The 11,499-nt window shown below is 43.9% G+C and overlaps 1 protein-coding gene across 2 annotated transcripts in view; it reads left to right on the top strand.

The window, feature by feature from the left end:
* Nucleotides 1–1,718: 1,718 nt before the first annotated feature.
* The window catches only part of slc44a5b (solute carrier family 44 member 5b), a 34,918-nt gene continuing 25,137 nt past the window's right edge, over nucleotides 1,719–11,499 (top strand). For both annotated transcript variants that reach the window (XM_079739156.1, XM_079739155.1), the window contains exon 1: nucleotides 1,719–1,921. In XM_079739156.1, the coding sequence (XP_079595282.1) occupies nucleotides 1,885–1,921 (37 nt within the window). In that variant the 5' untranslated portion in view covers nucleotides 1,719–1,884. The remainder of the gene's footprint in view (nucleotides 1,922–11,499) is intronic.

Genomic DNA, 11,499 nt, shown 5'->3' with positions numbered 1-11,499 from the left:
GTTGGGCAGAGCTCTAGCATTGTGGTTATATGGGTAACGGTTAGGGTTAGGGTTAGAGATTGATAGCCTGCATTACCCTCTGCTTATAACAGTACAGCTTCAACCAAAACGATTGTTTTGTAGCTTTTATAACTAACTAACTAATTAACTAATTATTATTAACATTAAACGATTAGGTGAATAAGTTCACATAATTTTGGGTTAGTTGGCTAAAACAATGTCCTCAAAAATATATATGCATGCCTACTCTCTTTTCTGTTTAATGTGATAATTAGTATGTCAAGACTGAGAATAGTATATGTCTGCTGAAAAGCAGTGTCCTGCACATATAGAGGGAATGTGTTTTTTGACATGACATTTAAAATAAATGAATAATTTGACTGCTCCTGGATTATGGGGGTTATTTAAACTAGAGATCCTAAAGGTCCAATGCACTAATAAGCCACCAACATCATTGTACAAAGAAAGAGGAAATATCGTATGAAGGTTATAGAGGCCTTACAACTGAAATTACAAATGAAAAAGGAGAAAGAAGGTGTTTTATGTTTTTGGTTTCACATTTATTAAATGGAAAAGCAAAATAAAACGACAAGCAGGCTATCAACAGACTACAGCATAGCTAGGAGATACAATAATTACAACAAGCAATGGAAGACAGGATAAGATGAGGTGGAAGAAAATAATTTTGTACTAAGTGCCTGATAAAGTCCCAGAGCACATCCACTCATTACCTTTTGCACGCCGGCCGAGCCCTGGGGTAAAACTGGTGGTCCAACCCAGCATGGTACTGGGCCGGCCCCCAGCATCCTACACAGACCCCTGCGCCGATGAAGGTTTCAGTGTAATGGCCTGAGCCAACAACAGATCGATAGCAAAGCGGCAGATAGTGCTGAAAAACACCCAAATTCCTAGGGTCCCAACACACTAAGATGCTCTGAAAGATGCTCATTGCTACGCCTATGCTCTTTTGGTTTGTGACCCTCTAGTGGAAAACTAAATCCCACTACTGCTACAAGTTAGCCTACTTTGTTGGCTTACCTAATGTTTGCACCGATAATAGATGATAACTATTGTGCAGCTGTCACAGGAATTATATGTTGTGGCAAAGAGAGGGAGTTGTGTGTATGTTGGGGGCGGGGGGGGATGTTGGTGTCTTGATTATGTGTGTGTGGTTGTGTGTGTATGTGTGTGTGTGGTTGTGTGTGTGTGTGTGTGTGTGTGTGTGTGTGTGTGTGTGTGTGTGTGTGTGTGTGTGTGTGTGTGTTGTGCGCGCGCGCTATCGCAGAACTCACTGCAGAGGGCAGTGTTCTTGTACAAAGGACCAGCAAGCGTGGGAATGTTCCTAAATAATGTGTAGTTCTGGGGTAAAATGCCTTGTAAATTGCGGTATATATATGGATTGTTATATAATGAACTTGCGGTTTACAGTTTAAAAAACTTAAGTCCCACGACGATACTCAGCAAAACACGTACAAACAGTATCAACAATTTCTTAGTTTCAATGATGTGTGACATTGCAACTGCGTAGTTTGATCACAAAGCAGGACTATGCATCTTTATCCAAACGGAACGATGCCTCAATATACGAGCATTCTTCGATGGATTATAGCCAGGAAAAACGAAATCCATGTCCTCGATGACAATAGAAGATGTTTAATCCTAGCGTCTCCTTTAAGAAATCTTTTTTTCTCTCGCTAGAATAACTAATGACGCTGTCCCGTGCTGTAAACACGGTCGACGCTGTGCTGCGTGGTCTGGCAGCCCGGATCGAGATCTCGGGGTACTGTATTTATCTAGTGACAGGACCATTTAAAACCGTGATTCACCTCGCGTCTCATATGCAAACCTTAAAACCCAAACGGTGCATCCTCTGTACGAAGTGCAATGGCTAGAAAGACGGACATTCCTTCTTCTTACTATGGTGAGTGGAGCCGTCTTTGTTAAACGCAGTCTTTCCTCTCCACAGGACAACAAAGGATAATTCTTCATGGACCCGATCATCTTTAGACCTCTGTTGATTCATATCAGCTGTTCTGTTTGGCTTTACAGTAAAAGTGTGCCGAATGGACAGTTTTGTTCTGTATGCGTACATGTGTTTTGGTAATAAGCAGATGTAACGTTATCTAATAGCGGACTTTTCCTCATCATATATAGCCTACATTCAGAATGCAACGTTTGACCAATTATAGTTAACAATGTAAATAGCTGTTGTATATAGACCCTGATGAAACGTAGAATTGCAAAAGACCTATGCTCTGTAGGTGCTTGTATGTAAGCGTAAACGTGCATATAATTTAGCTGTCAACGACAATGGATTTTGTGGTATTTGTCATACGTTGCCTAGAGATCCTTAAAAACGAGACAAAGCCTAATATTGATCAATTAGTCGGCTATTACAATTGAATAGCAGAATAGTAGTTCAATGCATTCAGAGACGATTATCAAAGGCAATTTGAATACCAAGTTCATGATTGTGTGCGACATTCAGTTGCTTGGCAGATGTAAAGAATCGTATTAATAGTATGCCTATACCTTATCAAGCCTCGGTTTCTTCCCTAATACGTGTGTAAATCGGGGTTTTACCCCTCATACACAAAAGCCATGGATTTAAAATGTCAATGTTTTAATGGGACTTTCCCTGTATTTTGATTGCATTCAGATTTTTCACAAGATCAGAACTATGACTTATTAGTAAGTAACCAACACATTTCACCTTCCAAGCTGTCAAGTTTAGCACTGACATTCACACTCACATCCATGGCTGGGCACAACTGTCAGGAAGTGAGTTTGAGCTGCAGGAATTTGCGTCCTCCTCCTCCTCCTGTCTATGCACAACAGTATGCGGCAGGAGAACTTAATGCAGTTCTGTATCTTGATGGAGCTACACTGCACTGTGTCCATGACTTTCCAACACGCTAGCCAAGGTATCGGCCAGATCTCATGACACCCCAGCACCCCATAGGCCTGCTGCCAATTAGGGTTCCTTTTCCATCTGTTCTGCTGTCCTGATCTGGGCTGCTGCCAGAGTTCTCACGGGGCGGGGGGGGGGGGGGGGAGTCGGTGGGATTATTAAAACAGTACAGAGAGGCATATCACCAAGAGCCCATCGAAATGCATGTTTTAATCCAGACGATTTCGTGCTTGGTTAAGATCAGCATTCAGCAGACTTTGGTCGTCAAACACGTATATCCATTCACGTGTGGATCATTCACTAAGAATGTGTATATTTGAATATATTCTTGGTCAGTGTGGATTCAGGCTTAGGAGAACGAGGAGAATCCAGTTTCTGATGGAAACCTGCTCAGACCTGATTGGGCTTTGATGTGTTTGAAATCAAGATCGTTCTGCTTGTGTAATTAAACAATTACGTGACAACGAACATCTGAATCAATGCAGACATATTGCCCACATTACAGAGTTACCTGCTGTGATTACATAAGCAGAAGTGGAGGAGTCACAAGAACAGAGTGAGTTTTAACCCATTCAACATTCAGCAGCAGTACGAGATGCTGCGGTGGCACTTAAAGCCAGTTGGTAATTAAAAAAGTATGTCATCGTCTATGACAGCATCAAGGAGCCGAATGTAAATTAAAGAGGTTCTATGATAGATTAATAAATGGTTTGCAGTTATTTAGTCTGTAAAACTATAGGTCATACTTTACAAGTAAGGAAGCGATTATTAGAATACATTTGAAACACATCTTTTCTAGAGCCGTTTGTCCGTTCTGAGCTCCTGTAGAAACATGTTTCTACAGGAGGTTCAATGTATCGGGCCCCTTGGAGGAGGACCTGCTCCCTATGTAGATAAGAAGAGGTCCAACTTAGCCGTCACACAACGATTGTTATTTTCATGGCATTACACACTAATTAAAAGTGTGTTAATTACACATTGGCACTAAATTCTCCACGCTGCATCTTTAGCAGGCTTCAGCAGAATCAAAATGAGTTTCCCCCCTCACAGTCAATGTTGAGCTGGGGCTTGTGCACAGGTAATTAACACATTTATCACATGAGCAGCTCACAAAAAAACGCTGCATTTCTATACGCTCGCCTGATGGAGAGCTTTGCCTTAAAATTAACAAATGGGTTATGGTTGTGCCGGTTATGCTCTTTTACCTGTAAAAGTAAGTGTGAATTATATTTGCATGAGCAATATGAGCTTCATGGACACATTGAATCATTCAACGGAATCATTTAACCTATACACCTCCAGCCATCCATAGCCTGTCTAGTTTTTAATGTACATGCAAACGGGGAGACTTACAATGACGTTGGGAGTGCCCCGTCATTACAATAATGAATCATTACCTTGTAGCAATGGAGACCTGGTTGTTTCTCCGTCGGCTGGGTTTTGCATTACACATGTGTTGCCATAGAGGTGAGGCACTTGTGTGTTAGACTACACCTCAAAGATGTATGTGTGGAAACCAACGTGGGGCTTTCACTTGACAGTTGACAGCGATCGGAATTCTGTGTGTGTGTGTAGTCCGCGCAGCGGCAGAGGTTAAGAGAATTCCCTGTGGAAGAACACACAGACCCATCTGTCACCGGTGTGTGTGTGTGTGTGTGTGTGTCCCAATGCTAACCGAGTGTACTGTACATTTAAAAATGCAGCATGTATTAGTGCAGCATGTATCAGTGCAGCAAGTATTCATTCTGCATCATTTCCTGGTGACGGTTTACTGTTTACAAAAGTATGTAGAATGTAAAGTTGGGTTGATATGGGGAAAAGGAACCCAGGATAAAAACACAATGTTGAAACACACAACATAGAGCAAGTACCAAATGATGGTTCACAGATAGCCACAGCCCTATGAAAACAAATGGGATGTACTCCTTTACTGACTACAAACATCAGTTCATAAGGAATCAGTTAAAGGGAAATGCCGAGATATCTATCATACCCAGATTTATAAGAGTCGTTTAATTCCAAATTCGTCTTTGGGCTGGGGAGTATAGAGGACGGTTACCTGTCAGCGGCACATCACAGGCAGCCTAATAATCACAGCGCAGAAAATGCTAAATCTGTGTTTGTAGACAAACTATAATCTTGTTGGGTTGTTACTGGCACTTGTTTTGAATAAGCAACTATTAGGAACGCATTGAAAATCTTTGGAAAGTAATTAAAGTATTTGCAAATCAATGGAAGCGGCGAGCGGAAAGCAAAGGCACAATTAATGAATTGGGAATCAAACAACTCGTCTTGTCTGGGTCAGACAGGCAAACGGCAATATACAGAAATTTTGGCGAATCCCTTTAATGGTTAGGTAATAGTTACTGTTGGATCCGGAAGGATCCAACTGTGTTATAGCAGAACTATGGGGGGAGACGGCACTGAGTCTGGGCCGGAAACCAAGAACTGCTAGCACAAGTGGATGAAGCTTTCTGAGGGGGATTTAGATAAGTGTCTCTTGTGGCAAGTTTGTGTTCGTCATTTACATGCTTACAGATTCTCGCCTCCAGCAACAAGATTTGCTGAAACAAATGCAAAAAGAAAGAAGGTGGAACACCACGTTCACCCAGATCTTAGCTTGGCTGTCATCGGACTTTTGATATTAATCCAAAGTCTGATTCGTGAGACTAGTTAATCGTAGATGCTGTACTTTTCTATCCACATACAGTATGTAATCACCCGTATGTGTTCAAGTGGTAAAAAACTAAATACATCTGCTGCTTCAAGCTTCCTCCTACTCATCACACTGGAGCCCTTTGATTTCAAAGGCCGGGGCAAGACTTGCATCAGCGGCGCTTGTCTAATAAAATCAAAGATACTTCATTCAGAGTCCATTGAACCCATAACCTATTCAGACACATTGCGTTTAGTTCTACCACAGTTACACAGGGATCTTACTGACATGCCCTCTGGCCCTTCCCCCCTTCTTCTGTCCCAATGAAGTATCCAAGGTCACGCAACTGCAGCCCCTTTTCCCAAACGTTAATATTTATATTTGTATTATTATTCTTTTTGTGTGTCTTTTTTGTGCTTACGGCAGGCTAGCTGTCGAGCATCTGACACTTTGATATGCTAACTCCGGTTCCCCAAGCTTGGGGGATGTAGGGACGGTGGGGTGTAGGGCAGAAACCCCCATCGAGCCTTCTCGCTACATCCCTCTGAGGGGTTGTCAGCCCAAGCCCAGCGTGCTGAGCTGTCTCCTCAGCCGTCACAGAGAGCACCAGCGGTAAATACTTCTCATGTATGAAAGTGCCCAGTATCTATTCACGCGTGAAAGACGCTGTTTGGGAGTCCTCAGCAGATATGCGGAAAGTAAACAGTTTGCACCAACCAAAAACAGGATTTTAAATCATTGACATCCTCAGGAGAATGCGAAGACTACCTTAATTCGTTTTTGTTTTCTACAGGGAGCGAGGGACAATGAGGAACCATAGCCACCTTTTTTAAGATTCGGGCATTTCTTTTTCATGACAGTCCAGAAGGGCTTGTGCTGTGGGTAGATTTTGTGTAATAATCATCCACATTCTTCGTGCTATGAAGAAGAATGCCATCTGGAGTTTTTTTCAAATGGACAGTAAATCTCTTCTGAGAAATTAGCACGGTGTCCACATTGTGCAGCTCTAGCTGGGGAACATGTCATGTCTAAAGATTGTCAGGTACTGCGGCGGTAGACAATACTGGGCATCAGTGATCACAGAAGAGAGGGTCAAAGTTCAAAGCCATATCTGCAAGACATCATATCAATGTGAGATACCGCTTGGAGTAACACCCTTTTTCATAACTGTCGGCCTTGGGGTTCGGCTATTAGTTCTATTTTTAAATGCAGTCATTCTCATGACATGTTTCTCGGCCTCTTGGGTGCACTCATGCTTTGCAGGTTTTGTCATGCTAGCTCACAACAATTTCTCCTCCGTGTGATACACTAAAACCGACGTGGCATTTTTTTCAAAAGGCATGGCTTTGAACAATGATGCTCTTAAGTAGGGGTAATCCTCCTGCCATTTGGTTAGATATTTACACAAACCTTTAGCCTTTTAGACAGGCACTCCGTCCCTCTCACGGGACGCCCCCACCGACAGCATTGCGTCAAGTATGGCAAGGCGGCACATTCATTTTGTATTGGACGCAATATCGCGTTGGGCAAGGGACTGTGGGGAAGGCAAGCGTTCGCTTGGGGATTGCTTTGTATTGAAGGGGCGGGATGAAGTTTGAACTTCAATGAACTTGATGTGATTGAGCGTGTAGTGCAACACGTGTTTAGCCGATGTGATTGGACAATCGACATTCAGTGAGTACTGGCGGACCGTGCAGACTCGAGGTGAAATCCATTTTCTGTTTTTAAGCACTTCCATCAACAAAGTGGTAAACACTCACAGGCAGCAACGAAAGTGGCTGCGGGGCGATGTCCCCCAATGCCACGTGTTTCAACCGCAAGACCACGCTTTTCGTGGGGCAGAGCCGTCACGTTCATCCATTTATTTATTTTATCCTTGCGGGGTGCGGTTCTTCTTCCTCTTCTTCTTGTTTGATTGGTGGGTGCCGTTTGATGACAGACTTTTCGTCGCTGGATGTTACAGCTAATGTTTTACCTACTGCCACCTTCTTTACTGGAGGGGAATTGCAAACACATTCTTATGCATACAATCCACGTTAACCTATTGCCACCTTTTCTTTTTTTATATCTAAGAAATGTAAACAATACAGGAGACAGAATATATGTAAACAGGGAGGACAACGGAGGAGATGGATCAAATGCTGGAGAATCTGGGGGAAAAACAGGCGGGATGATTGGGAATGCTTGTGTAGACACAAACCCAGTGTGTTTGTGCCTGCGTGCGTGAGTGTATGTACACGTGTGTCAGATTCCATATGATTATGAAACGATGATCATCATTACCAAGATCTTAAAAAATACTAAGCCTCAGAGCCATAGGGTAGAGCATGATTCGACAGAAGCCAATGCTTCATTAAATATGAATGAACAGCGTTCAAACTAAAAGACTGAGCCTGCTCGATTAAATTGGGCACATCATTACGAAGAATTATTAAGCGTTCCGTTACTCAGATGTTTTCTAAAAGAAAGCTGCAAAAATCAGAGCGGACGATTTTTACAGAAGAACACTTTCTGCCGAAACTCTCTTCAAATTACTTCGGACCTTTCCCTGAGCTGAGCACCTGCAGTGTTTGAGAGCTGTTAGCCTGAACGTGGCATGAAAGAGGGCTGTGTTATGAAGTGTAGCCCAATGACACTGGACTCAGTGTACTGGGTGTGTTTACACACAGACAAGTTTAGCAAAGGCAAGGTAACAGGGTTTAGGCGTAGCACATGGTGAAACGGGAAAAAAGGTGAAAGTAGTGAAAGTCTGTATGATTTCCTTATGAACCTCTATCTGATTTATGAGAAGTTAGATGTTTGCACAGTAATGCACAGCATAGGGAATTCCTTTGTTAAATACCTAAGATGTGTTTATGGCTGTTTGCCTCCCTTCTCATACTTAATGTCATATATTATTTGTATATATGGTTCCATCTTGTTTTCCTTTAAAGATTACTAAATTGTATCGTATGTAGGGAAGATTCCTTTTGTTTCGTATCATGAACATGAAATGATGTGCTTTAAGTTCACAGCTGTTAGTATAGTGCACAGATCCAGGTGATAGAGCAGACCCAATGCAGAGGCAAATGTGTTGGCCTGAAAGCATGAGGATTGAGGTCAAAGCCATCGTCTGATACTGTTGTTGTGTAACTCCCAACCCGGCCTTATTGTCCTAAGGTGTCACTGTGATTGGTGTGTTGTTGCATATGTCACAGGAGGACACAGACATATGAGGCAGCATCCCGTCAAAGCTCCCACCAGCTATGTGCGGGAGAAGGACAGTCTGTGTGTGCTAAAGCATGCCTGGGAGGCTTTTTTCCCAAAGCTGTTGACTGGAGTCTCTCATTGAGCTCTTACCGCACAACACCCCATCCGATCCACCGGGGGCCTGCACTGTGTGTTCTGGCGCGCTGCAGTGCCCTCTGAGCTGCTGACCTATCGCACAGGCAGGGGCCGGGCAGAGGGCCTCTGGGGGCCCATCACTCTGTGTTTCAGGAGAAGCACTCGGGTCAACAGAGTTAAAGCCCAATTTAACTTGACATTGCGCAACTTTTGTGCTAATGGCTTGAGGGTCTTCCTCCTGCTGTTCCTCAAGGATGGGGAAGAGCGAGGTGGCTGCTGGCGCGCCGCCAGGTGCTGCATCAGATAGGTCCTCAGCTGTGCTAGTAGGAAGCATCTTTGAGCTAAATGCCTGCTTCAGAATGACCTGTCTACTCATCAATCTTCAGTCATTTAGAAGATGCTTTTTTACAAAGTGACCGGCTGCAGTGAATTCAGATACTACCATTACTACTATTACTACTACTACTATTACTACCAGATACTACTATTCAATACTACCAGGGAAGGGTTGGGCGTCTTGCTCAGGGATGCTTAGGTTGGGTGAGGACAGGGATACAGTAACCTTAAGATGGCAGTGGAATAGCACCCCAATCCTGCTGTCTCTGTTTTCACTGGAAGTGGCTTTAGATAAAAGCATCTGGCTAAATGGCGAAACAGTAATTGTTCTACATTGGTAACCCTCTCCGGTATTTTATGGTAACATTTTGCATGAAGCCCTGGCAGATTGTTTTTTATCAAGAGGCATGCCTCTGATCCCTGGGCTGCCGGCCGCGATCCGTCACATCCTCTGTGCCTCTTCCCCATTCCATCTCATCCTGACTCGCCCCTTCCTCATCCACCCTAGTGATGTGTGGTACAGTGGTATGGACCGAACTGTTTCTGGTGTGTGCCGCCCACATACTGTATTTGAGACATGCAAGTGTTTGGAGTATAGCTCCCCTCCCTGAGGAGATCAATGAAAAGTGTGTGGATGCTTTGTGTTGTTGTTTTCTATTTATATTCTGCTTGCGTGGGTTCCGCTACAATGGCTTGCTACCCAACTCGCCCATAAAGGATCTCTCTCCCGCTCTGATTAGCGCTGATGTAAAGGGGTGTGATGCAACCTGATAGGGAGGAGATGTCAGGGGGGGGTCCACTGGGGACAGTCGGAACTACCTCAGGCAACCGGTGGTTCTCCGCGGTGGAGTTATTGATCTGATTTTGTTTTGCTGCCCCGCTGACTACCGAGTCCGTGCTACACAAGCTACACGCCATAGCAGACTTTGATGTAGACACTGATTTTTTTTATTGCAACAGAAAGCCTGATAACATTCAAAGCAATAAAAACATTGTTTAATAAAACATTGTTGATTAAACACGAGCAGAGTATTCTAAATATGGCCATGTCCTGATTGTTGCTCCTAGGGTGATGCTAGGTTTATCAGTCCCTCCAGAAAAATGCGGCGTTTTTTTGTGAATGTTGCGGCCAAAAATCGTTGATTATGCGGCACGTTTTCTTAAAAAATGCGATGAAATATGCGGCATATTTATGCAATTTTATGCGATGAAATTGCGGGAACTTGCAAAAATTGCGGGAACTTGCGCAAAAATGCGTAATTATGTCACTTCATAACGTTCCCATGGCAACAGGGGGAAATGGCTGATCTTGTGTGAAGTAAACGCAACATTTTTCAACTTTCTGCTAAGATATATGTGACTTTTTTGCTACGAAAATGCGGGGATTATGAAATCATACAAGCCCCACATATTTTGCGCGGAAATCGGCAATTTATGCAGTGAAAGTGCGGCATATTTGAAAAAATGCGGCCCCCGCATGAATATGCGGACTTTGGCTGATTATGCGTTGAATTATGAGATCGCATAATCGCGTTTTTCTGGAGGGACTGGTTTGTAAAGACAATCAGGGGCGGAGTGGGGCACTTCTTCATACCGGGAGCTTACCGTACCGGCCCTGGGCTGAGTTGTTGAGGGGGGGGGGGGGGAGGTTCAGCGAAAGATCCTGACGGACAGACGGACGGAGGGGGGGTGGGGGGCCCTGACGGGTATCTCGTGCATTTCGCGATTGCTCGTTCGCGTGACCTACGGTACAGCGGCCGCTAGGGGGTGGCCGCGGCCCAAATTAGTGCCGCAGCCCACATAAAGGGACCGGCCCACCGGGAACACTCCCGATCTTCCGGATGGCCACTCCGCCTCTGAGGACAATAGACTACTGCTGTTTTTAAAGAGCACTGGTCATGATTTTGCGCTACCAATTGGTGTTTTCTGAACTTCCATCATCCACTTCAAAGTAGTACAGGAATATCATCCCATAATACTGTGAAAGCCCCGACATGCTCTCCCTCCCTCTATAATACCGGAGCCGTTACACCGTATCCTTTGGGACGAATTCACACCTACTGCTTAACCCAGAACACCTCCCAATTTTAGAACAGAAACATGGTCACGGTGATGCCATCGGCACCAGAGATGGCTTCAAGAACGATTATTCAACTGATTCAGTGACGTTGAGGTTGTTGTTGTTTATACTTTGGTAAAGTTCAGCTTCATACTGCATTAAATAACTGAGATGGAACAAGTCTATATTAAAATAATAATGCTGATGATAATG

The sequence above is a fragment of the Pollachius pollachius genome (assembly GCF_949987615.1).
Source record: "Pollachius pollachius genome assembly, chromosome: 7".
NCBI classification, from domain to species: Eukaryota; Metazoa; Chordata; class Actinopteri; order Gadiformes; family Gadidae; genus Pollachius; species Pollachius pollachius.
The sequence above is the reverse complement of the archived record's forward strand: the minus strand, read 5'-3'. Positions and strand labels throughout refer to the sequence as shown.